Raw genomic sequence first — 26,481 nt, 5'->3', positions numbered from 1 at the left:
CATGCCGGGGAGCCTCACCCTACAGTACTCAGCACGTAGCCAGCCCCAAGGCCAGGGCCCTAAGGATCCCCTTCAAGTTCAGAGGGTTAGGGCATAAAGGGCCCCCCCTGAAAATGTGGAGTCGGCCACCCGATTCTCTCTACCACCGTCCACACGAGGGGCGCAGAAACGTGGCAGGGGGCCGCATGAAAGGACACAGAGCCCTTGGCTTAGAGTCCAGCCCACACCCTCTCCCGCACATGCCTGATGCAGGCCTAGCAAGGAAAGGAAGGTCACCTGCCTCGGGAGTCGGCGAAGGCCGAGCTTTATCCCGAAACCTCTGGGAAGGAGGAGATGCAAGTGCGGTTTCAGAGATTGACAATCCTGGTATTTTTCACCTGCGGATGCTTCACGGGGAAGATGAAAAGGCTTAAGTTGCCAAGATGACTTGGTGACATTGTCTGATCCGCTTTCCTTCATCACATTGACCCCATCCACTCGGTACGCCCAGCAGCACACCTGGCTTGGAGTGGGTAACTTGGGAATTCTGACATCTGAGTTCAGCAGGCAAATCTCTGCACCTGTGTGGACCTCCCTGTCCTCCAGCAGCCAAGGCCCCCAAGACCCAGACCGGCAGGGAGGTTGGTTCCTTGAGACCAAGAGCGACCCCGAAGACACATGGAAGTCCCCCTGGCAGACACAAGGCCATCTCAGGCTGAAAACCCACGTCAGAGTGCACCCCAGTTCTTTTTTTTTTTTTAATAAAGATTTTATTTGTTCATGAGACACACACACACACACACAGAGGCAGAGACATAGGCAGAAGGAGAAGCAGGGTTCCTGCAGGACTTGATCCCAGGACCCTGGGGTCGTGCCCTGGCCCAAAGGCAGGCCCCAAACTGCCAAGCCATCCAGGGATCCCCTGCACCCCAGTTCTGACTCCCCCACTATGCAGGTCATTTCACGGGTTGCATCCTTGCTACCGCCGCCCTCATCCTAGGGGGGCCCCGAGGCTGGCTGAGGTCTCAGGTGTCTTCCCAAAGCACCCTGACACCCGGCCTGCCGCTCTGGTTCTGTGGGTGCCGTGGGATCCCCGTGCAGCAGGCTGGGGCTTTGCACCGCAGCGACGGGAACCCGCCCTGGGCTGAGAAGGTCACTCCCCCTGAGTTGGCCCTGATGCCCGCTGCCGCCCGTGGGGGCCGAGGAACCCTTTTTTCTTTTGTAAAAAACTGCATTTCTCTCTCTTTGAAGGCGCGCGGCCCAGGACGCCGAGGGAGATGAAGGCGATCAAGGACGAGGTCGTGCCCTTGCAGCTGGGGCTGAAGCGAGCCCCGTCCTTCCCGCACTGCCTGCAGCCGGGGGTCTCCCGAGGCAAGGCCCCGCAGGGACACCTCTTCCCGGAGGCCCTCCGGGGCCCCTTTTCGCAGTTTCGGTATGAGCCGCCCGCGGGCCACCTGGACGGGTTCCCGGGGGCCTTCGAGGGCGGGGGGTCGCGGAGGCGCAAGAGCGTGCCCAGCAAGGTGCCCTGCCGGCCCCCCGCGGAGGACGCGTCCCCGGGCCCCCCGCCGCCCCCGCCGCGCCCCGCCTGCGCCTCGCGCATGATCGACCTGTGCCACGTGGGGCTGCAGCCGGGCCGGCCCCCCGAGCCCCCCGAGCCCCCCGAGCGGCCGTGGCCCGCCGCGCTCCTGCCCGCGCCCTACGCCTACCTGCCCAAGGGGCCCCCCGGCCTGGTGCTGCCGCTCTTCGTGCCCGCGCCCGCCTTCCCCTTCGGCCGCCACGCCTTCCTGCCCCCCCCGCCCCCGCCGCCGCCCCCGCGCAGGCCCGAGGCCCCGCCGCGCGCCGACCGCGTGGACGTGAACGTGCGCGTGGACGACAGCTACCTGGTGGACGTGGGCGGCGCGCAGAAGCGCTGGCAGTGCCCCAGCTGCGACAAGTCCTACACGTCCAAGTACAACCTGGTCACGCACATCCTGGGCCACAGCGGCATCAAGCCCCACGCGTGCGGCCGCTGCGGGAAGCTCTTCAAGCAGCTCAGCCACCTGCACACCCACATGCTCACGCACCAGGGCACGCGGCCGCACAAGTGCCAGGTGTGCCACAAGGCCTTCACGCAGACCAGCCACCTGAAGCGCCACATGATGCAGCACAGCGACGTGAAGCCGCACAACTGCCGCGTGTGCGGCCGCGGCTTCGCCTACCCCAGCGAGCTCAAGGCCCACGAGGCCAAGCACGCGAGCGGCCGCGAGAACATCTGCGTGGAGTGCGGCCTCGACTTCCCCACGCTGGCGCAGCTCAAGAGGCACCTGACCGCGCACCGGGGCCCCGTGCAGTACAGCTGCTCCGAGTGCGACAAGACCTTCCAGTACCCGAGCCAGCTGCAGAACCACATGATGAAGCACAAGGACATCCGGCCCTACATCTGCTCCGAGTGCGGCATGGAGTTCGTGCAGCCGCACCACCTCAAGCAGCACTCGCTCACGCACAAGGTAGGAGGGCCTTGGGGGGGGCACCTGGCGCGGGGGGGGGGGGGGGCGGACCCTCGCTGGGTCCTCCCCTCCCGGCCTCACCACCCCCGGCCTGGCCCGGAGGCCCACCAGGCCTGCAGCCCCTTGCCAGCCAGCCTTCCGGGGGCTCGGGTGGGCCCCGGGGTTAGTAATGTGCACAGAGCAAAGAGCAGAGTGAGCAAGGCCAGAGGGAGCCCCCTGGGCCTCGTGCTGTTGCTCCCAAGCCCCCTTTGAGCCCTGAAGCCCTGTTTCCCAAAATGTCATCTGGGGCATCAGCAGGAGTGTGTCTCAGGACACACTCAGGAACCAAGACCAGCTCTGTGCCTGGGAGTTACTAACCAGAGCCGCCTTCTAGACACTTCCCTTGGTCCTTTGCTGCTGACGCAGTGGCCGCCTTTTCGGTGGTTTTCTCACGCAGCTCTTTTGGGTGGTTTTCTCATGCAGCTGTGAGAACTGCCTCGTGCACATGTGGCTCTGGGTCCAGCCAGGCCTGCGCTCCCGGTCGTGGAGCCCCTGCCCAGCTGGGTGCAGTGTCCTGTGGTTTGTTTCGTGGGAGGAGTGAGAGCACACCCTTCTGTTGGGTTTGGTTTGACCTTCCCTAGGCTCAGATCTTTAAGGACAAATACAGGCCCAAGGGCCGAGTGCAGCCTACTTTGCAGCCAGAGCCCTGGAGTCATTCGGGATGAACAAAGGCGAGGCCCTATTGGTGTCCCTGAAATCTTAGCCAGCTAAGCCGACTTGGGGCTGCTGTGAGCTTCTGAGAGGGGAGCTTTGCTCCAACGACCTCTGCCCTCACGCTTTGGACCTCAAGTAGTTTCCTTGGCAGGAGAGACGTCTAGTAAGCCAGAGTCTGTAATACACTCTTTACTCTAGAAAGGCCAGTGGAGGACTTTGCCCAGCCAGGATAGCCTCTCTACCCTGCCATAAGGGGTTTCGTTTGATAGGTTAGGACACAACGTGGGCATTTTTGGGCTCTGCAGCGGAGACGTAGAGCCAAACAGCTTCTGCCCTACGAAAGGCACCTGAGGATACCACCCAGGGAGGAGGCACCTGCCAAGCGCAGGAACCATCCACAAAGAAGCTGGCCTGAGATTTAAGACCCTGTGCGGGTTGCAGGGGCTTCTACATGTGTGGAAAAGGAATCAAAGACGAATTTTAGAACATACAGAAATTCTCTTAAGAATGTAGAAAATGAAATAAAAAATGGACAAAACAGCATGGTGTCCAAAATGTCTCGTTTGAATTAGGAAACAAAATGCATTTTAATTTCCAGTGTCAGCCAACAGTGAGAGGTAGTGTTTGTTGAACACTTGCTGCGGACCAGGTGCTCTCCTCCTCATTTAGGATTTGGGTAAGAGCCCTGTGGAGGGCCTCAACAACTCTAAGAGCTCCCTGCAGGTATCACTACTCCAGATCTGCAGATGCGCACACCACTGAGGCAGGGGGCTGTCCCCCAGACCCTCGGACTCTGGCACCTGAGCCCTTGAACGCTATTGTCAAGTGTTCCCCTTCTCTACTCCCTCCCTCCCTCCCTTCTTCCCTCCCTCCTAACATGGGCTCCCTCTCTGTGATTTCACTGATCCTCTTAGTGACACAGTTGCTGCCTCGGTTCCCAGAGTTTGTCCAGGCTTCCATTCATGAGTTCTAGGCCAGCCTCTATGTGAATTTTACTTAGGACACAGAATTCTCTTTAGTGATAAGTAGGCACTCTCGGTCGCAGGATGGCACAATCCTAGACAAGTGGGGAGGCGATCTTGAGAAGAAAGATGCTGAGGTAATGCTTGAGACCCATCAAGAATATGACTTTCATGACTTTCAGAATTTTAAACTCCCTGCTTGAATACACAACATACTGTTAAAATTCACCCTCTTCGGAGGGCATTAGAGTTCCCGTCTCTTGGTGAGCATGAACTCCTACTCACCGACAGTCATCAGGACTCAAGAGGTATTTGAGCTGGAAAGAGTCCCTGGTTCTCATGACCTACCGCTACATCTTGAGAGGAGGGACCCAACAGCACGAGACTTGCCTGAAGTTGCACAGCCCCTAAATGGCTGGGCAGAGACCTGGACCCACCCCTGGGGGCCTTGGGCTCACCAAAACTGAGGAGCGGTACGTCCTTATCATGTCGCACCTTGAAGAAAGGACTCAGAGCTACACTTAGACCTCCTCTCTCCCTAGGTCGCTATGGGTATCTGATAATAGGTGTTTTATAAGGGTTAGCTAAGCAGCTCGTTCTAATCCTGTACCAGCCTCAGTTCTAACGCTGTGGGTCTCTAAGTGTTCCTCCTGAAAAGTCATTCTGCGCTAGGATGGCTTGCAAAGGCCTTTTCAGGGAAGCACTGGTCAGGCAGGAGTCGCTCCTACTCTGCTCACGCTGTGAGTCCCTGGAAGGGGCTTCGACTGAGGGCACCGATGCTTACGTCTTCAGCCCCTCTCCATGAACAGTGGGGAAGGTACAAAGTCTCTTTCTGTCCTGTTTTCTAATTCAGAAATTCGAGTGGGCATATCACTTGTTCTTCTGGGATTGTCAAGTCCATTAAGGAAAACTCAAGAAAACAATGGTTCTTCATTCGAGAAATGCTATCATCACTTGAGGAGGTTTTGGTTTTTTGGTTTTTTGGGTTTTTTTGTTTGTTTGTTTGTTTTCCCCAAAGATAGATTGTAGTCTCATTTTACATATCACTCCACAGGGCTCTTACCCAAATCCTATTAATCCCCAGAACTGTTACTATAGAATTAACCCCTGTAGCAGCAGGAGCGACGGGAGCAGTAGCTTTCTTTTTCCCTAAAGGTTTGGCTTAGCTCATGGTTTTCAGAAAACAGAAAAGATTATGTGACTAACACTTTTCAGGAAAACGGCAATTAGCAAGGCCAAAGCCACGCCCTTTGGAACTCAGCATCTGTCACCAGGCTCTCCGTGGACTCGCGTGGCAAAGAGAGAAGTGAAGATTCTAATTCTGATGAACGCGTGTCACCTGCTAACCACAGCATGTTTTGAATCTTGCTTCTCTCCAGGGTGTGAAGGAGCACAAATGTGGGATCTGCGGGCGGGAATTCACTCTGCTGGCCAACATGAAGAGACACGTGCTCATCCATACCAACATCCGCGCCTACCAGTGTCACCTCTGCTACAAGAGTTTTGTGCAGAAACAGACCCTCAAGGCACACATGATCGTCCACTCCGACGTGAAACCTTTCAAATGCAAGGTGGGCAGTGGGCCTGGGGGGGGGGGCATCACACCTGAAGGATGCAGAGGGTTGTGCCAATGGCCAGTGGAGGAGGATCTCCAGGAAACGTCCTACTGTGTTTTGTCCATGGGGCTGCTGTGGCCAACCCCAGGCCCGTCCATGGCTCTGTTCCTCTGCGCACCACACCTGTGCTTGCACCAGCCCCTAGCTGGTCCCTAGGAAGCTGGCCCTGTGTGTCGTACGGTGGGATCAGCACGCAGGGGAGGAGGCAACCCGCGGGGAGGAAGGAGGACGGAAGGCCCACGGGGGCATGAGGTGGCTAAAGGACGAAGGTGAGGTGGAGTGGCCCATCCCGGGAGGGAGCAACGGCCTCTAGGGCCTCTTCCCCCCACAAGCCGATGGGTGGACCTCGGAAGGGAGCCCGAGAGGCACCCCCCCACACACCCTCCGGACACCAGGATGGAGCTGCATGACATGAGGCCGGGTCTCCCAGGCCAGGTGGGAGGAAGGCCGAGGTTGGGGCCTCCAGCGCCCTTAGAAGTGCTCGTTGGGGTCGAGGCCTGGCCGTGAGCGCCGCCATCCGAAGCGGTTCCCGTTGGTGCTCAAGTCCCGTGCAGGGCAGGCGTGCAGCGTCGCCGTGGGAACGCCTGCATCCGCCTCACTGGCTGGAGTGTTACCTCATCTCACTTTTATCTCAGCGGCCGGTTAGGCTTAGGCTTAGGCTTAGGTTTAGGCTTAGGGGTAGGGGTAGGGGTAGGCTTAGGGATAGCGTAGCTGAGATCACATAGGAGCTGGAGATTGGTAAAACTCCAGGAGTGACGGGTACTGCTTAGAGACGCTTGGGCCTCCCAGGCTGTTCCCCGTCCTCCCACCCCTCCCCGGTGCCGTTTCCCTTCTCCACTCGCCCCGTGAGAGGGAATCAGCTGCAGATCGGGGGGTTCAGGTGTGCGGCGGCCTGCGGTGAAGACAGGGCTGGGGGAAGCAGAGGGGAATCACGCCTTCGGCTACTGTTGGAGCCTTTGTGTCTGCAGTGGACGTTTGCCTTCTGTGCTACTGCGTGTCTGATGGGGCCCAGATGCCATGCACTGCCCATCAGAGGGGCTCTTCCTGCCTTGCTCCCTCTGCAGCATGTCCCCGTACCCCCTCCCCACTTGAAGGAACCCCCTGTGAAGCCAGCGGCTTTCCTGTGTCGGCCACTCCTGGACGGGGTGAGAGGGGTCAGGAACCAGAGCTTCCCTAGACCCGAATGGGCATTCTCTGGAGGCGGGGGAGGGAGGCTTCTCCCTCCAGCCCTTTCCTGCCACCCACTCGTGTTTCCCCTCCTTTCCTTCAAGCTCCCGGTGGTTTGAAAGTTGACTCCTGTGCGTCTTGAGTCATCTGAGCCGAAGGGGGAGGAAGCTGCGTGCAGATGAGGCTGCACCGTTCCTAGTGCCTGGTGCAAAATGAAAATGTGAGGTCCCTCGTTAGACCTTATTAAGAATTTCAGGGCGGTGAAAGTAGAGCTTTAGAGCCAACTCAGGAGGACCCTTCTGGGTTGGGGCCTCTGTGACCGCATTGCACACAGGCCCGGGAAGCCAGCCGTGGCCTCGGGAACCTGGGGACTCTGCATAACACCCCTTCTCTCTCTCATTAGGCACTTTGATTTCCTCCCCGCTTCCCACTTGAGCCCTTTGCTTTCAGCACAGCTGTCCCGCGGCCGGGGGGTTGCTTCCCCTACAGTGGAGGTGCAAATGGGAGCTGCTGGCCACTTTTCCTTCATTGTGCTCGGTTCACTCTTGGGCTTCGAGCATGAACTGTGCATTTGCATCTCACCGGCCGGCGGCAGGACACGTACGTTGTTAAAACGTGAAGGGAGCCCTGCTTGCCGTCCCTTCCACACCTGTGCGGTCCAGCCAACTGCCACCTCCTTTGTCACATCAGGTGCAGCAGGACCTGTGGTCAGACCAGGCAGAGAGCATCTCTGAAAGAGGATTCATCAGGGAGCAGAGCCGATGCAGGAAAAGGGCTTGCAGGCTGGGTTTGATCTGGGGATGCAGAGGGGTCTGGAGGATTTCTTGGACCAGGTGGTACCTGAGGACTGAGAAGATTCTCTCGGGTACCAGTGCATAGAAGACTGCATGACGTGGTGCGAGCGGGGCCCAGTGCTCAGTGAGCCAACCTTGCTTGATGCCTTATGCCTGCCCCCCTCTTCCACCCACCCCCATGATAGCATACCATACGTGGTGCAGCAGGTGCCTGAGGATCCACTCTGCGGTTCAGAAACTCACTCTGACCTCTCTTTGAGGGTGGATTAGGCTTGGGATGTATCCTAACACCACCAGGTTCCATGAGAGAGGCTTGAGGGCTGAAATGCAGCTCTGAGATGATGCACAGTTTATACTCTTCAGCGGCAGATGGGCCTGGTGGGGGAATTGGCTGCGTCGTCTGCAAAGGCCACCTTTCCCTGGTGGGGAGGTTTTCCCAGGAGACCACACTACGGGTCAGGAGGCTGCCTAGGACAGTGTATCTGTCATTGGATTAAAAATAAGTGGGTGTTGAAGGGTATTTTTGTCAAATGGGCGGGCCTTCTCCATTCTTGGACATTTCTGAAATGAGGGCAGGTGTCAGCTGCCTCACCGAAGAGCCCTCTGCCTCCTGGGAAGTGCCAGAAGCCCTACCAGGGTCTTTGTCTCTGTCCCCATGTCCCTGCAAAGTGCCCCCCTGCTTGGTGTCCTCCTGGTCTCATCACCCTTCTTCACTTCAAAGGGGCTTCAGAGCACGTCTGAGTTTACAGAGTATGTACCCCGGCTCCGTGTTTGTCAGCCGGCCCCTGATCCTCCTGCAGCACAGGCCGTCTCCAGACAGTGTCCTATGTGCTTTGCTTGCCACCAGTGTTGCTGTGGATTCTTGGAGACCTGGCCCTCGGTGGATGTCCGTGGAACTTTGGGCATTGGGTACAGAACGGAGGGCCATTTGCTCATCACCACGAAAACCATAGCCAATCCCAGATGAGTGGCTGGCTGACTGCATAGTGATGCTGGAGGAGAGGCCCAGAAAACTAAACCCAAAAGCTTTATCGTGGGTAACAGGGAAGAGATAGTCGCGTCACAGAATTGACGTGGCTGGAAACAAACAAACAAAAAAAAAGGCAGACCTTGCCGCAGTCCTATTCCAGGAGTTAGATCTGTCCGTTTTGCCCAAAAGCTTGTAGAAAGGGGGAGAGTGTTGAAGGAACAGGGCCTAATTTCTTGGGTTTCTCCCTGCTAAAAGTCCTCCTGACGTAAAGCCCTCCCCCTGCTGCAGCGTGACCTGGCTCGCTCTGGCCCCGAGCTCAGTGGCAACAGCTGTCCTCAGCGGGCAGCAACATGCGCTCACGGTGAGATTAAGCATTCACAATAGGATGGAAAATTAGAGGAGAGGAAAGGTTTCCATTCTCTCTCTCTATATTTTTCTTGTATAAAAAAAACCCCATTACTGCCCTTCTGGACTCCTTTGCTGTTGGCTCCACTTCTGGCCTCCCTGCTTCTTGGAGCCAGCTGGAGTGCCTCCAGAGACCCGTGCCTGTAGACTTGAGCCACGGTTCAGAAATATGCTTCCCAGATTCTGCGTAAGCGCGCAGGGGTTGATTTGGATGCCATCCCTGTGGCGGCCGCGCTCCATAATAGCGAAGAGCCAGCTGCCGTCTTTGGGAAACCTGTCCAGGAAAAGCAGCCATCCAGAATTTCCGGGACAAATTCTCCTTTGAGATGATGGGTGAAGCCGGGAGCTGCCTGAGTTATGAATCACCAGGTCATCCGCAGCCTCGGCGAGGGCGGGGGCCCGCGGGCGGAGGGCAGCGCGGGCCGAGGGCCGAGGCCTCCTTGGCCGGGGCCCCACCGCCTTTGCCGCGCGGCTTCGCTCCCCGCCTGGGCCCTGGCGCCCCGTGGGGGGCACGCCGCGGAGGGGGGGCTCGGGGGGGCCGGGCCTTTGGGCCAGGGCCCTGGGGCTGGCGTGGAGGGGGTTAAGGCAGTGACCAGATAGCAGCCTTTCGGCAGCCAAGCCCTCCTCGAGAAGGAAGGATATAGCTGCTCGGACCGCCTGCCTAACAATGCCTCCGCGTCCCCGGGGGCCGCCTGCGACCAGATTTCATCTTGCTTTCTCTTGTACTTCTCAGAGCTTCCTGTTTTCTCACGGTCCTTTTGGACAGTTTACAGTCTCTCTCTCCCTCCCTCCCTCCCTCGCCCTTTGAGGAAAGGAACACCCTTCTTATTAAAAGAGAGAGCGCGGGAGAGGAGGCGTAGGCAAGGGCGGCTTAGCAGGGCCCTGCCCGTGGGCCGCAGGCTCCGGCGCCCCGAACTGCTCTCCCGGGACCCGCACCCCCGGGCCCCCGGGTGCACCCCGGCCTCCTGGCTCTGCGGGCCTCCCCCGGGGCCGCCGCCGCCCTCACCCCGCCCCTGCACACAGTGTCGCTGGCTGTCCACGCTGTCGCCGCAGCTCATGGCAAGTGGCCTGAGGTGCCTCCGGGCCCTGGACCAGCGCGAAGGGGCCCGGGGAGGCCGGGATCTGGCTCAGTGAACGGCATCTGCCGGCTGCTTAAAGGGCTGGGGATCCAGGAGCCACGTGAGGGGCTCTCCCAAAGGCTGCAACCAAGGGCCAGGGCGCAGCTTCTCCTTCCGACCACACTTCTCCGCGCTGGGTCGGGCACGACTGCCTCTGCAGCCTCCAGCGACCCGGCAAGTATTTACCCGAAGGATCCCTCGCTTTGGCCTCCCTGTAATACTTCCTCCAAATAACTTGGCCTAAAAAGCACTCTTATCTTTACAGATCTGTCTCTTTCCAGAATGTATAAGAGTCTACTATGTACATGATAATCATAAGAGCTAATATTTATTGAGCTCTTACTACTTGGCAAGCCCTTTACGTGAATTATCTCATTTGATCCTTACAACAACCTTCGTAAGAAACTATTATTATCACTGACGTTTTACAGAAGAGAAAATGGAGCGAGTTCTCCATCCTTCCGGGGTCTCGCCATCACCTCTCTGAGCTGCTATCTCAAAGCCCGATGATGCATGCGGCCCATTTGCAAAGGACAGTTCAAAACAGTTGTTCCAACGTTCTGTTAAATGTGGAGGTTTCCCCCTCTGTTTAAAAAGTAGGCATTAGAGTTGGTATTGATGGAAAGGCTGAGTCAGAGGCACTCTCGTACCCCTCATTAGAGCAACTGAGAGTTCAGGAGGGGCAGACTGTTGAAAGATGAACACCTGCACCATGAAATCTGGGACTTCTCCACTCCAGGAGCTCCCTGTATCAACAACAGCCACCCTGATTGAATCCGCACAGACCTTGGCAGGAGATGGTTCAGCAAGTCTTGACTTGCTCTTGGCCTCACACCTCATGATTACAGGGGGCCTTGACACACACTGCTTTCCCCGGGAGAAGAAACTAGCATTTTGGTGATCCCTCCCAGGTCACTCTCCTTCTTCCTTCTGGTCTCCTTCCCCCTCGCTCCTATAAGGATTCTTCTTGGGGCTCACATGTTGAAACCCCACCCAAGGGTGCCATCTTTGATTTACCCAGTTCACTCTCTCTGGCCTCTCTTCACTAACAGTGGCTGAGGGGTCTTTTTTCTCTGGATCTCATAGACGTAAAATATCTTCTACACTCATCTGTTGTCATGTGAGAATAGCCTTCTGAGAAACATGAAGAGGCTGGGTATTCCGAATAAGGACTGAAGGGTTTTGCGGAAGGAGCTGAAAGGAAGAAGCTAAGGGTGCCCACTATGGAGACGTGACTGGTGTCCAGGTGCCTCGGGGCCTGAGTAATTGTCCCTGTCCTCCTGCCACGAAGGATTTTGGTTTCCAAACTAGTGTGTATAGGGTTATAGACATTTTAGTAGGGGAAAGGAAGAGATGTGGTGATGGTTGCTTTTTGGAATTTTTGCACAGGGTAGGGATATTTTCCTGACTTGTTTGTTTGGTCTCCCAACTAAATACTTAGAGATTTATTAAATGTTACTGTGTGCGTAGCCCTGTGCTTGATACTGAGGTTGGCCACGTAGGAAAGGAAGGTTGCCCTTGCATTTTGGAAGATAACCTAGGGCTCCTTGTAGTGCCCCAGACCTCTTTCAGAGTTGAGACACCTTCAATCCAACCCTGCAAAAGCTTTCCATCAGTTGGCCCAATAGGCTACCATCGACCATGAAGGATAACTCTGACATGCACGAAATAAATTTTGCCAACAGCACAAAAGTCTCCTCTGTCAATCACCCTCAGATAATGTAGCTGAGCAGTCATGTCCTCCAGGGGACCCTCCCCAAAGCCACATTCTTTGACTTCAGGGGACCATATCATTTTAGTGTCCTGATATACTCACGTGCCACTAAAAATGCCCCCACAATGTTCAGGAGTGAACTGATTGATTCAGAATAATGCTATAGTAGACACATGATCCTGTGTTACAGGATCATACACCGTGGCTTGTCTAGAGCTAAGGAAGAATGTGGAAAGTGCTTACCAGTAGCCGTTGTGACGTGTGCACAGCTCTGTGTGTTGGGGTGGGAGTGGGGCGGGGAAAGGGACAGGGAGAGGGGACCTCGGGGCAGGTGAAATGTGTAGTCCCTCTGACCTCCAAGGTGCAGCGGCCGGGGCAACAACAAACAGGTGGTCGTTAGCACCACTGCAATCACCGTTCTTGCCTAGTAGGTTCAAGGTTGAATAAAGTGCCTGAAAATACTTGAAGAGACTTTATTCTGCAGCAAACCAAAAACAAATGGCGCCCTAAACATTCTTCAAGGTTAGGCTGAAATTCCATCCCCTTTATAAAAACCTTTTCAGACTAGTCCAGCTGCTGATACCTTAGCAACTAGAGATGATAAAGTAGAAGCTCCCCTTCATAGTAGCCGGGTACGGAAGGCACCGTGCCTTCCATTCTGTCTGGCTTGAACAACCCTGAGACCTGTACGCACTTGGACTAGTGCAGTAGTATATAATCTTGCAGCCTCTGGCTCCTCTGCTCCCATGTATCTTGTGCTTAACAGCCCAGGGCTTGTGCTGTTTTCAGATCTTTTGTGGCCGCCTCTCTCCAAATAATCAGGAACCATCCCACGAACCAAATGAGATGTACTTTTTTTTTCTCCCTATATGACTCGTGAGTGGAAATACCTAACATAGGCTCTCTAGATTCAAAGCTTTTTATCCCCTGTAGCCAGGATGGAGAATTGGATGATGAAGCTAATAAATAGAAGTCTCCCAGAACGTCCGCATATGTGAAAAGCTGAGTCACAGATTGATTCATCTCACTAACTAGTCCCCTGTTGAGAGTAAAAGAAAGCAAGTCCCCATCCCACACGCCGGGCTTCTCCCCAGGACATTAAAATTAGACCAACCAGCACTCTCAATCTTTTCCCTCCTGGGCCACTGTTTCCAAAGGAACGTGGTGTGCAGGTGCTCGGAATCCCAAGCGTGGGACACCGGTGTGCCAAATTCATCCTTGCCAGCAAGGAAGTAAAGAGGGAAGAGAAAAAGGACTTAAAATCCCCAAATATGAATCATCAAAAAAAATACAGAACCCGTTATTCATTATCCATGTGTGGATTTTCTATGACAGAGTCGTCATCCCCAGCCGGCCCCCTTTCATGCCACCCAGCATCCTTTCCGGTGGGTCTCCCAAGGCCACTGTTTGTTGCGCCGACCCATTCTTCTAGGGCCAGCTTAACTCTTCTCTCCAAGGCCGCTTGAGGAAAACAGTGCCTTGGTTAATAAACATTCAACCCAGGATCCCCAACATTGTCCCTGAAAATATCTCTCAGCGAGAGAGGAAAACTGGGGTCAGCCTCAGGGGCCACTGTGGCCCGACTCCTCCCTCCGTGTCGTCTCTCGCTCCATATGGCTGCCCGGGTGACACGGGCCTCTGGGGTAGGCGGGGAGGGAACGTGCTCCTTCCTTAGTGCCCTGGCCTTCTTCATACGCACAGAAAACCCTCCTCCGTGTTCTTGCGCACACGGCCGAGGAAGGGCTGGATCCTCGGAACCCTGCTGCGCCAGGGCTTAGGGAACAAGGGGAGGAAGGGACACCCTAGAGCAGCGGGCTCTGTTGTGCACCCTGGGCGTCTGCATAGATTGCCTTCAGAAAAGGCGGTTCTGTTCTTTCAAAAGCAGTGGGAGAACCACGGTCACGGTCCATGGTGCGTCTGCACTTTGTGGGAAACAGAGACAACAGCACGACCAAAAAAGAAAGGAAAGAACAACAGCACATGTCTGCCTTTGGTAAAGCTGAGATCGTGTTTTCAAAGCCCGGCCCGCAGAGAAGACACGTGCCTTGCTTGAGGTCTCTCTGTCCCTTCTAGTGTTGCCGTCCATCCCCAAGAGCAGTAAGAAGATTAGAAATGCGTTGCATGACACAGTCCAGCAGAAGAGTGGTGTCGAGGGGGCGCAGGACGGGGTGGTGGTTGGCCACATGGCCTCTGGGGTTGCTGTCGCAGCTCGGGCACCCATTAGCTGCGTGTCTTGGTCCGGGTGCCTTAATCTCTCTGCTTGTCCATCTGTGAACTGGGGGTGATAACCGCAGCCTTCTCCTGGGACTGGTGGGGGAACTAAAGGTGACAGTCCATGGCAGGCTTAGCACAGGACCTTCCACGTTATGAACGCCGTGCAAATAGGAAGCCCATACTTGTGTATGCGCCGTTAGAGCGGAGCCCACTCTGAGCAATCACTTTTCAGGTCGGCTTTTCTGTTTCTGTGCGGCCTGCATGCAAAAGAAGCTGCAGTAGGTTTGCAGGGTTTTGCCTCGTGTTCAAATTCACCGGGTGGCAGGACCACGGTCTCATGACTCCATTCCTACTGGCTCCGCGTCGGAGCCTGGGCCCGGTGCAGGCCATCCCCGGCTTCACTGGGGACACCTCCCTTGGGGGCCGCTTACTGTGCCGAGACCCCCACACAGCAGCAGTGCACGCAGCCCCACGCAGGCCTGGGTGCGGGTTCGTCCGGGGGGAGGCCCACACCGTGAATAACCTGTCTCGTCCTCCCCATCGCCCCCGACAGCTGTGTGGGAAGGAGTTCAACCGGATGCACAACCTAATGGGCCACATGCACCTGCACTCCGACAGCAAACCCTTCAAGTGTCTCTACTGTCCGAGCAAATTCACCCTAAAGGGGAACCTGACACGCCATATGAAAGTCAAGCATGGGGTCATGGAGCGGGGCCTCCATTCTCAAGGTAAGCATTCCTCTGGGAGGTGCCCGGCCCACTGAGGCCAGCGGGTACCACCGGGGAGCTGAGCTTGCGCTTAGGGGGCTTTACTTTCCGTGGGGGGGATGGGTTATTCCTCTTGTTAAAAGGGGTCACAACTGTCAAGGCCACAGCAGGGGCAGAGGAGCAGGCTCTTGACGTTACCACAGCACATGCAATACTGCTGTCGGAAGGTGGTGCATGAAAGGGGTCACAGAGAAGCCGCGCAGTGTCATGATGATGCCACCCAGGACTGGGACGAGGTTCTGCTCCAGACGCCACTTCGGGTGTCCCGTCCCCTTTAATCTTTCAACAGCGCAAGGCTAGAGGAATGTCTCCCAGCCCCAGCTTTGTAAGATGGGGTGACTGAGGCCGCAGGATACTGGTTTGCCCAAAGCCACCTCCCTGAAAAGCGGCAGGGCCAAGACTCGAACGCAGAGCTGACTGACCCTGAACTAATATCTTGGGCAGATCCTTTCCATCGTGCTGCCGTTAAAGGGCGAGGGATCTTTCTCCCCTTTCCAAAACAGCGGGGCGCCCAGGCACGCTTTCCCCGCTGGGTCGGCTGAGTGGCCCGTGCGCAGGGCACGGCGCCCGGGTCCCCGCGGAGCCCTCCCTGGACTGTGCGGGGACCCCTCTCCCTCCCGCTCCACTCCCGGCCCGAGCCAAGGCGGCCTTATGTGGCTCGCGCACCCACTGGGCGGGCTGCCCCCCTGGGCGGTCGTGCCACAAACAGGCGGCAGGTGCGGCTGCCGGGGACCAGGGAGGCGACAGCAGCGGGTGTGTGCACGGGGACAGCGGACACACGCTCGCGGCTGCAGACCCCACGGTGCCCTGCTGTTCCCTGTGCAGTGCTCTGTACTCCGGAGACGCCCCAGGGGTGCCCAGCGCCCCCCCAGACTGGCCTGGGTGATTCCGGCTCCGCAGCCCAGGCCGCACTGAGGCCCAGCGGCGTCGTGGACTGTGCAGCCCTGGACCCGGGGCTCAATCAGGACCTGCTGCACTAAGCCAGTGCTCGCGGGGTGACGGGCTCATGTTTGCCCCTTGTCCCGCCCTCCCCGGGGGGTGGCCAGTGGGCGCACATATGCGTAAATAGGACACACACGTTCCCCCCCACAGCGTGGAACAGAATGAAGGCAGTTTTCATCCTTTTCACAGTACCTGCGTTGATAACCGAGTGACAGTAGCTGTGGGCATCACAGAGCAAAGCCTAGAGTTCATGCAAAAGCCCTGAAAAAATTCCAGTTAAAAAACAAAAGCAGTCCCCACCCCACCCCCACCCCACCCCACCCCACCCCGCGGAGACTGGTTTTCTCCCGGAGTATTCTCTGCATCTCTCCTTGCCTGAGCCAACTTCCAACCTAGGCGTGGGTTTTTCCAGAATTGGTGAAGTTTGTCCAGTCTCTGGGGCTGGGAACAGAAGGCAATGAGGAGAGGGCCCTCCGCTGGAAAGCCCAACCTGGTGACTGTGACTTACCCCGTACGGGGGGCTTGGATCCTAAAAGGCACCTGACGAGCCTGTCATTCTTGTGGAAAAATAAAGAGCGTCACTATGTATCAGAGAGACGCTTTGAAAGTTAACAGACTTTCAACAATTTGTAATGTTTTCATCTACAAACGGTGTGAGCACTTTTGCACTCCAGTGTTTGAAACGGCCCCAAAAAATCCTGAATCGGATTAAAAAGATCCTCCCCACGTGCCTTGTATGATTAAAGCTGCAGGCGGCTTCGCTGCCTGACATCACAAGGCAGCCTGGGCCGGACGTCGGCTCCTGTAGGCGCCCCCGCCTTCGCCTGGGCCCCGACTGCTGGCTCCCCGGGATCACACCTGGGGTGAGAGGCGCAGGCCTGTGTCCCTGGGCTCCGGCAAGGTACCCCCCTCACAGGGCCCTCAACCCCAGGCTGAGAGGGAGGCCGGCCCTTTGGCACCACAGAGTTCAGCAGCACGGATCCTTGGGGTGCACACGGGGGCTCTGGGTCTCTTCAGGCCCTCTCCCCTCCGCCGTGCTCGGGGGCCCCGTTATGGGGTGGCCTTCTTGGCTCCAAGTGGTAGACACATGTATTTTTCAAGATGATAATACCTTTGCTATGTTATTTTTTCTTATGGTAAAATATATGCTCACTGAAAATAATAGAATAAGGAATATCTTAGAAGTGAGAAGAGAGATCCCTGGGTGGCTCCACTGGTGGAGCGTCTGCCTTCAGCCCAGGGCGTGACCCCGGGGTCCGGGGACCGAGTCCCATATGGGGCTCCCTGCATGGAGCCTGCTTCTCCCTCTGTCCATGTCTCTGCCTCTGTCTGTGTCTCATGAATAAATACATAAAATCTTTTTTAAAAAATGAAAAGAAAAATGTCAGAATCACCTAATTTGTGAGATTTTGACATAAATTCATCCAGATATTTTTTGATAAAGACAGATAAGATGGGGCCTACACTATAAATATATATGATAAATATAGGTTTTTTTACTTAAAATATATAGACTACCTTTTTACGACGCTTAGTCGGTCTCTACATCTACACGTGTTCATTGTATCATTTATCTAAAACCTCTATCCTTTCAGTTTCACTATAAAAAAAAATGTGGTAGAGGAGCATCCTTCCACATTTTGTGCACTTGACTATTTCCATAGTTTAAGCTCTCAGTGGTATAACTGCTAAGTCAGAAGCTGCTTATTATAAGCTTTTGGCTCCTGTTGCCAAATTTACCATAAAGGAGCCCTCCTGATGCCCACGACATCCGTGACAAGGCCCGTCTCTCCACAGCTTTACTGGGAGCGTATTTTATTTTATTTATTTTATTTTATTTTATTTTATTTTATTTTATTTTATTTTATTTATCTTATCTTATTTTATCTTATCTTATTTTTATTTTTTTAATACCAGCTTTTTTTTTTTATTGGAGTTCAATCTGCCAATATATATTTTACTTTTAATTTTAACCTCATTTGACTTTTTCTGGCTGGGCTCCGCACACCCAGCCCGGAGCTCCCTGCAGGACTTGAGCTTAGCACCCTGAGGTTAAGACCTGGGCTGGGGTCGGGATGTGGATGCTTAACCCGGGCTTTGCTTGCTTCTGGGGTGCAGACCCGGCTGTCCTGGGGCCTGGTGCCGGCGGTCCGGCTCCCCACGCCCCAGCCTGAGTTCTGTTCTGCTCCCGCAGGTTTCGGCCGGGGGAGGCTCGCCCTGGCACCAGCGGCCGCGGCCCTCGGGGGGCTGGAGCAGGAGGAGCCCTTCGACCTGTCCCAGAAGCGTGGGCCCGGGGTGCCCCAGCTGCAGCCTGCCGGGGAGGGCTCCCGGGCCAGCTGCCGCCCCCAGCAGGAGGAGGACGACCCCCGCCGTGAGCCCCGGAGACACAGCCCGGGCCCGCAGCACCCCCAGCAGCCCCCCTGCGCAGCGGGCCAGGCCGAGGGCGAGGCGGGCACAGAGGCCAAGGCCCGGGGCCGGGACAGCGCAGGGCCAGAGGGAGGCCCCGAGAGGGAGAGGGACCGGGACCGAGCCCGCGGAGAGGAGCGCCTCCGCCCACGGGCTCTGCTCGGTGCCCGGCGGGGCCCCCCCTTCCCCGATTACTTGTACTTCAAGCACAGAGATGAGAGTTTAAAGGAATTACTGGAGAGGAAGATGGAAAAACAAGCGGTGCTTTTAGGGATCTAAGTGCACGGTCTTCAAATCACGTCTGGACAATGGGAGCGAGGCCGTGCCAGGAGCGCCTTCTGCGTGAGCTGTCACCTGCCACAGCCAGGGTCTCGGGCCGCACCAGCGGGGACTGTCCCCCGCCACGTGAATGCTTCCCTCGCAGGCCACGCCAGGGCCCCGATTTCCGGCACACACGCCGGCCTCCCCGGTGCTACCGCGTGCACCTGCCGGACAGTATGTTGTACGTGCTCGCCGGGCCGAACTGGACGCTGACGCTGAGGTGCTTTTAGAAATTCTTTCTTCCTTTGACTAATACGCAATACGTGGTAAATTTCTTTTTAGTTGCAAAAATATGGTGCTTGACACGTTACCTTATTAATGATGATTTAGTTGAATGTGTGGAACTCACAATTTTTTTCCAGATAGGTGAAAACATTAGTAGTTGTGTGTATATATCTATACATAGATATATATATAAATCACTGTCATTAAATAATCCGACATACCAGAAAGGACGAGAGTGAGGTATTGACGAGGATGCTCTCAATAGTTGCTGCAGATACAAGATAGAATTTCAAGAAAATATGAATGACTGTAAAGTGGTAAAAACCCAGCAGAACTCAGATGCCTGCCTGTCTGCCTTGATCTGCGACAGCTCCCTGCCTCAGGCGGGGCACGTGGAGCCTCTCCCCAGGTGGCCCCAGAGTGCTCAGCGTCTGCAGCCTCACCCTCCGTGGCCTGAGCAGAGCTCCCTCCTGGAAGCCTTGCTCTGGGGCCTGCGGCCCACCAAGCAGCTGCACAACCAAGAGTTTGCAGGCCCTGGATTTCTCCGCAGTGCCGGAGCTGGGCGTGCGGGGAGGGATTCCTGCCATCCAAGTGTCGCTTATCTAGAATAGAATATTAGAATAACCATCAGCCACTTACTGATAAAGGGGGATTCGGGACTCGTTCTCAATGCTGCCTGCACATTAGAATCATCTAGGGGAACTTAAAAAAAAAAGAAAAGTAACCAATGCTGAGGCCTCAACCTTTGAGATTCTGATTTCATTTGGTCTGGAGTGGAGCGCCAACTCCTGTACTTTTTTTTTTTTTTTTTTTAAAAGGTTGCTCCAGATGATTCTTCTGTGCAGCCAGGATTGAGAAAGACTGAGCGGGCTAACATGGTGGCTCCCAAGACCCGTCCCAGGAACTCCGTAAATACATGTTTCTGGCTTCAGACTCATTAAAATATAGAGTAGGAGACTCTGAAGTCATACCGCTGACTCGGGGCTTCTTATCTGTCATGTAAGAGCCTCATCAGGACACAAACACGCACGCATGTGTGCATGCACAGGCACACACGCACACACACTGTATAAACACACGCTTTTTGTTCTAGAAGATGATGCCTGTGATGTTTATGGTCACTTAATACACTTAAAACACACCCAGCCAGCCCGCAGTGACTAATTATTTCCTCCGAGACGCTTGAATCACGATGCCAGTGAGTGGTGACGACTCTAACGGGCGGGCAGGCTTCCCCAGGCCGGGCGCCGGGTAGAGCCGCCTCCCCGGGGGTGGCCCACCTGTGACTAACCCTCTGGTACTGTGTCTGTGTTTATGTAAAAACTGCCTCTTGGGTGGTAGTTTCAACTCTTATTTGTAGAGCTAGGTACTGTTTGTGATTTGGCTTTCTCTCCTCCTAATGTTCCCAGGACATCTCTCTGGAGGGCCTGGCCCGTCGTCTCTGACGGCCGGACGCCGGCTTTTTCTCTTCCCCCGGAGCCTCATCTACTTCTAATCATCTGCCCACGGGCTTCGTGGATCCCTGACGCATTTCTCCTGCTACCTCGCCTAAAGCTCTTTTTTCTTTTCCAGCCTCACCACCACCGCAAAGTGCCAAAGCTGTTTGGGTTTCCTACTGCCACCCCTGTTCTGAGGTCAAGCTCCTGCAAAGGGGATGCTGATGGTGATAGAGTGGGTTGTTGTGGGTACAAGCACAACTCTGTGCCAGGAAACCGTCCCCAGTCCTCCGAGGGGCAACTTGCCTTCCATTCCTTATGAATATAGCTCATTAGTGCCCCTGATAACATCACAAGGAGGCCGGCGGCATGCTCTGTGACCCTCCAGCTCTTGGGTTCTCTTACAAGGTCATTCTCTCAGTAGTCTAGAGCGCTTGTAGACCTGCTGTCGGGGCTTCAGACTTCCAGCTCGTTCTGGGTATGCCTCGCTGGAACCAGGGAATCCAGAATGGCAAGCTCTAGTGTCTTCCAACCAGTGAATCATGTGGGAATGTTTGAGGATCAAGTTCATGTTGAGATGGAGAGAGTACGGTCTAGAAGGGTGGTTTCCAAGTTGTGGAGTGAGGAGCCAGAGGTCCCTCTTAGGCCCCTACAAAGCTGCGAGGGGAAAAGGAGAAACTCAGCTCTCATGCCCACTTCACTCCACGGGGCTCACATTTCATCTGTTTTTCATGTGAGCCTTCCAAGTAAAATTTCATTTTGAGGGAGAAAAAAAAAAGGTCTAAGGAAAGTAATTTAAAAAGTGTTAGGAAGTGTATTATAAAGCCTGTTTTTAGTTCCTGACTCTGGGTATGAGAGACTCCATCAGGTCTAGCCTGATGGTAAATAGATACCGATTTTGTGAGAACTAAGGCTAAAGGCTTGGTTTTGTGTGTTGATGAGTGACCAATGTCCTGGTGTGCCTGGAGCAACCCTGGTTTATACCTCTGCCCCAGGATAATTACTAAGAGTATCACGTCAACTCTCAAAAGAGTCCCAGTTTGGGTAATAAATTATATGGACACCCTCTGTAGGAGTGCTGAGCTAGGGGAAGGGTGGGCCAACTTGCCTATTGAGCTAATTAACTAGAACGCAAACCTGAAGGACAGACCTATGGGGATCACCCCAAGAGAATTAAGGGGTAAAAGCACCCAAGGTTATCGGCAGTCTAAGGGTCAGGGCAGCGTGGCACCCACCTTCTTTCTTGTGGCACTCTGAGAATAGGTCACTACCGTGTGCTTCCCAGGCTTTTGGCCACTGTCGCTTTGAAGCAGCCAACTCATCAGCCAAGTGGCATATTTTTCTTTTATCCTTTTTATTCAGGCCTATGATTACACCCCTCTTTTTTGCCTTCTAATTCCTCTTTCATCCTCTCTTTTTAAAAATTTGAATCCCCGCTGGCCATGAGACTGAGGCTGACCTTTCGTAACCCCGCAGGGGTAACTGGTATATTTGTATATGAGTCGCTGCGTGAGGAAGCCCAATATGCATACTGTATTTATTAAGCCCTAAAGGAATTTAATAAAATATTAACATCGAATTTTGAATCATGATCTCTGTCTGCTTTGCTGGAACAAAATGTAACAGAGCTAACATTTAAAAACCTTCACATATTTGGACAGCATTACACCAAATGTTGATTTTGTACAGAATTCTGGCTTGCTATTTAAATACTAAAACTCCAAGTGTGTAGTCACCCAAGTTGTGAATATTGCTTTCTGCTTCAGTGGAAAAATCAGTTTACCTGAAAATAGCATGTAACCTATATTTTGTTAATTTAAGCAAATAAAGACATGTCAAAAAGGCTGAGTTAATTATTTGCAAATACCTGAAATTTTGCAAGGAAGCGACCATTGCCAACGTTGCACTCGTGCCCTCAGACCTTCTGCCAGAGTGGTTCCCCCTGGGGCTTCGACCCCAGGGAGGTACAGATGTTGACTTCTCCCTGCCTCAGGGCTTCGGGAAGGATTCCTGAACCTCACACCATCCGCAGGCAGGTGACATCTTCCTCAGCCTTTTCTCTTTCCCATTTAGAAAAACTAGTTCTGGAAGGGTGTCATGAAGAAGTGGGAAGTTGGCAGCAAGACTGCTTTATTCCATGTCAACTTCTTTGTACTGTAAAGTTTAACCAAGAGGCCATACACTTATGCTGGGAATGAGCACACATTCTGGTGTCAGGTTCCAGGGTTCAAAGCCCAACTCTCCTACTTGCCATCTTTGGAACCTGTGGCCAGTTTGTGGACCTCCCTGTGCCTCTGTTTCCTCACCTGTCAAATGGGATTAGGAACCTTCCTCACCAAGTTGTTTGCAGGTTAAATGAGTTAATATATGCAAGACACCTGCAAAGTGCCTGGCTGGTGGTGCATGCTGTTCAAGAACTCGCCGTTATTATTAGGAACAAAGTGGCCAGAAAACAGAACACTCAGCTCTCCCTTCCCAGCAGAGAGCTCACAAAGCCGGGTCGGCATGGGAAGTCATCATTTCTGAGAGGGCTTCCTTGTCAAACATCATACACTGTTCTATGCTGTACGCTGGACCAGGTGACACACACCTGATTTTCTCCACACCTCACACAGCCCAACCCTGAGAGGTAAATATTGTTATTTCCATTTTACTGCCAAAGAAATGGAGGTTCCGCAGAGTGAAATAATTTGCTCCAAACGACCTAGCTAGCAAGTTCCTCATTTGCCACCAAAGCATGTACCACGTTGGTTTCTTTGGAAGTAGACAGTGAGACAAATCTGGGTGCAAGATGCTTAATAAGGATTAGCACCAGTGAAAAGAAAGGTGGGGGAGAGAAGTTCGAGTAAAGAGAGGGGACAAACTGATGCAGGCCTCACCGAGCCTCACCCAGCATGGCAGGTGGCTCTGGGCAACGATTGCCCATCAGGGTTGTGCCACGTTGGGCAGAGATGCCCAGGCCTGTGCACACCCCTCTTGCTCAGTCACCAGGTATGGGCTGCCTTGGAAAGGGAATGACCTCAGGAAGGTGTGACTCTGTAACAGGGACACACCCCGAGGGAGCCAATGGCTAGAGGCTGTCTACTGATTGACAGCTCCGTACGCGTCCTTCCTTGAAGAGACATGGCTTGACTCGCCCCGGTGTCTACTACAGCCCCCCTACCCTTGCATTCCTCTGGTCCACCTATTCATGTACACCCATGGAGCATCTCCCCCAGGATACCAGTGGGCCCGTCTTTCTGAAAGAAAACTTAGAAGTGGAAGATGAGTGGGATAAACTTTAGCCCCCACGGCTCTAATTGGTCTAGGAGACGCAGCCAGTACTCCTCTTCTCCTTCCTCCATTACCTGTCTGGGTCCCTGTCTCCATCAGACACTACCTCTGCCGGTCTTAGTGGCTTTTCAGGTAGTGTGACCCACATTCTCATCCCTAAGGGGTCTGAGTCTTGACCACCATGTTGCTCAGGATTACAAGTTTGTGTCCTCCCACCCTAAATTAGTAGCCCTTACCCCTAGTGTGATGGTATTTGGACATAAGGCCTTTGGGAGGTAATTAGGTTTAGATGAAATCATGAACATGGAGCTTCCTCCATGATGGGATTAGTGTCCTCACAGGAAGAAGAGAAAACCAGAGCTCTCTCTTTCTCTACCACCAGAGGACACAGCAAGAAGGCAAACCAGGAGGCAGGCCCTCACTGGATACAGAACCTGCCAACACCTTGATCTTGAAATTCCCAAGCTCCGAAACTGTGAGAAATAAATGTTTATTGCTTAAGCTACTCAGTCTGTGGTGGTTCGTTATAGCAGCCCGCGTGGACTAAGACACATCCTCTTTTCAGAATGAGGTTGCTGTACTTGTTCATTTATAGTCACAAGTGGGAAAGGAAATACCAAAAGAAACCCGAATGGGTTACCTGGGTTCCACGTGTACTCCTCTCTGACCCATTTTGTAACAGCAGCCTTTTCCCTCCTGATGACTGAGTGGATTCCCTCTGCCAAAATGGTGACCCCATCCCTTGTGCTGGTCCCTGGAGACAAGGAACAAAAGATGCCCAGATGGCAGCTGTAGCTTATGATTCAGTGGTACCCTTGCGATATCCCCAGGTGAAAGCGTATCCCTTTGTGAGGAGGAAAATTTCTAACCCTGCAGAACTCAGAGTTACAGGAGTGAGCAGTGTGCTACTGAACGGTGTGTTACTGTGGGTGTTGACAAGTGGGGCCACTCCGGTCTCTATCCTGGCAAATGTGGGTCTGTTCCTATGACAAACAAACAAACAAACAAACAAACAAAAACAAAAAAACAAAAAAACAAAAACCACTGGCTCTTCAAGATGAAAAAGATTCAACATGGTCAACTTCTCGCCAAGTGAATGATCTTCCTGAGCAACTGTGCCATTTTGGAAGCTCAGCATCAGCCTTGGCTGCTGGCGTGTTGGATATTCGGCAGTGACAGGAGTTAGATCGGCCTTGGTAGATGTACGTTATGCTGTTGGGTACATGTGTAGCCTCCATATGTATCACTATGGCTACTTCATTCATATGGTTTTGTTTGTTTTTTGTCTTAGCACCAGGGTGGCTATTGGTAAAGGACTGAAGTCAACTGGCAAGGTCATTGCCTGATTTTTTAACGACTCTCCATGGTGCCTGCTACGTGGTGGATGTTGACATGTGATACAAAGATTTTCCATGCTTGTGTTCACTCTCATATGTCCTTCCACCCTAAGCAGAGAATGATAGTGAATTAGCGTGGTCAGGAATTGTCTCTCTGAAAAAGTGACATTTAATTTGAGAACTTAAAGATCTAAGGAGCCATCCATGAAGAAAACCAGGGGAAGAGCATGCCAGACAGAGCAGAAAGTATATGCCAAAGGCTGTGGGAGAGGGAACGTGGCCCAGGAGCGGGGACGGTGTGGCAGCACTCAGCGGGAGCAGGAGAGTGATGTACGGTGAAGCTGATACGGGAAACCACTGAGCAAGGTTTGGTGGGTGGTGGTGAAAGATGAGTTTTACGTATTCTAATGCTTCTTCTGGCTATCGTGTGGAGGACAGGTTGGAAGGAAGCCAGGATGGTATTAGGAGGCCATTAAAAAGCAGTTTTAATAGTCCATGAATGGGACAGCCCCGGTGGTGCAGCAGTTTAGCGCCGCCTGCAGCCCAGGGCATGATCCTGGAGACCCTGGATCGAGTCCCCCGTTGGGCTCTCTGCATGGAGCCTGCTTCTCCCTCTGCCTGTGTCTCTGCCTCTCTCTCTCTGCATCTCTATGAATGGATAAATAAAATCTTTAAAAATAAATATTTAAAAATAAAAAAAAATAGTTTGTGAATGATGACATTGGCCTTGATTAAGGAGGTAGCAAGGAAGGGTTAGAAGCGGGTGGTTCAAAATCTGTTTTGGGGTCCAGTTGATTTGTTCTGCTGGGTGCTAATTGTCACAATAACAAAAGTATATTTTTCTAAGTACAAAACAAAATGCTGCTTAATACAAAGGCCATTCCCTGGGATCCCTGGGTGGCGCAGCGGTTTGGCGCCTGCCTTTGGCCCAGGGCGCGATCCTGGAGACCTGGGATCGAGTCCCACATCGGGTTCCCAGTGCATGGAGCCTGCTTCTCCCTCTGCCTGTGTCTCTGCCTCTCTTTCTCTCTCTGTGACTATCATAAATAAATAAATTAAAAAAAAAAAAAACAAAGGCCATTCCCTCACATAATAACAGAAGGGATGAATTAGAATCTCAGAGCTATCATAAAACCCATGCTCCTTACTCAGTTGGCAAAAGAGTATGTTTACCAGGTAATGTATGTAGAATTAAGCCCATCCAGTTTCTCTCAGTTTTGTTCTGAGTTACAGTTGCTGATGAAGTAAATAGTCAGGACCAGAGAAGAAAATGAAGCTTCTCAGACACAGATCAAGGGAAAGAACAGCAGAAGTAAGGACAACCGAGTACACAGTCAGGAAGCAGAAAACCGAGGAAAGATGCTAGAAGTCCGACACCACAAAGGAGGCTCTGCAAAGAGTCCCTTTGGTCTCTGTAGGCCCTACATCTCTCTCTTTTTTTTTTTTAAAGGTAATTTTTAAAATTTATATTCAATTTTCCAACATACAGCATAACACCCAGGGCTCATCCCATCACGTGCCCTCCTCAGGGCCCGTCACCCAGTTAGGCCCTACATCTCTGATGCAGCCAGTAAAATAACACACATTGGCAATAATGAACCTGCCTGTTTATTAGCCAGATGCACTCCAAATCCATTTTCATTTTAAGCTTCCAAG

At 53.6% G+C, this 26,481-nt stretch overlaps 1 protein-coding gene across 1 annotated transcript; it reads left to right on the top strand.

The window, feature by feature from the left end:
• The first annotated feature begins 239 nt into the window (after positions 1-239).
• Positions 240-22,068, top strand: ZNF366 (zinc finger protein 366). Its single transcript, XM_038529585.1, has 6 exons — positions 240-366; positions 935-1,171; positions 1,231-2,465; positions 5,500-5,691; positions 14,672-14,846; positions 18,022-22,068. Exons 1-6 carry the CDS (start codon positions 240-242, stop codon positions 18,510-18,512), a joined length of 2,457 nt encoding a protein of 818 aa, XP_038385513.1. The 3' UTR covers positions 18,513-22,068.
• The last annotated feature ends 4,413 nt before the right edge of the window (positions 22,069-26,481 follow it).

Source organism: Canis lupus, chromosome 2, assembly GCF_011100685.1.
Source record: "Canis lupus familiaris isolate Mischka breed German Shepherd chromosome 2, alternate assembly UU_Cfam_GSD_1.0, whole genome shotgun sequence".
NCBI classification, from domain to species: Eukaryota; Metazoa; Chordata; class Mammalia; order Carnivora; family Canidae; genus Canis; species Canis lupus.
Note: the sequence above shows the minus strand (reverse complement) of the source record. Positions and strands in the feature narration are given on the sequence as shown.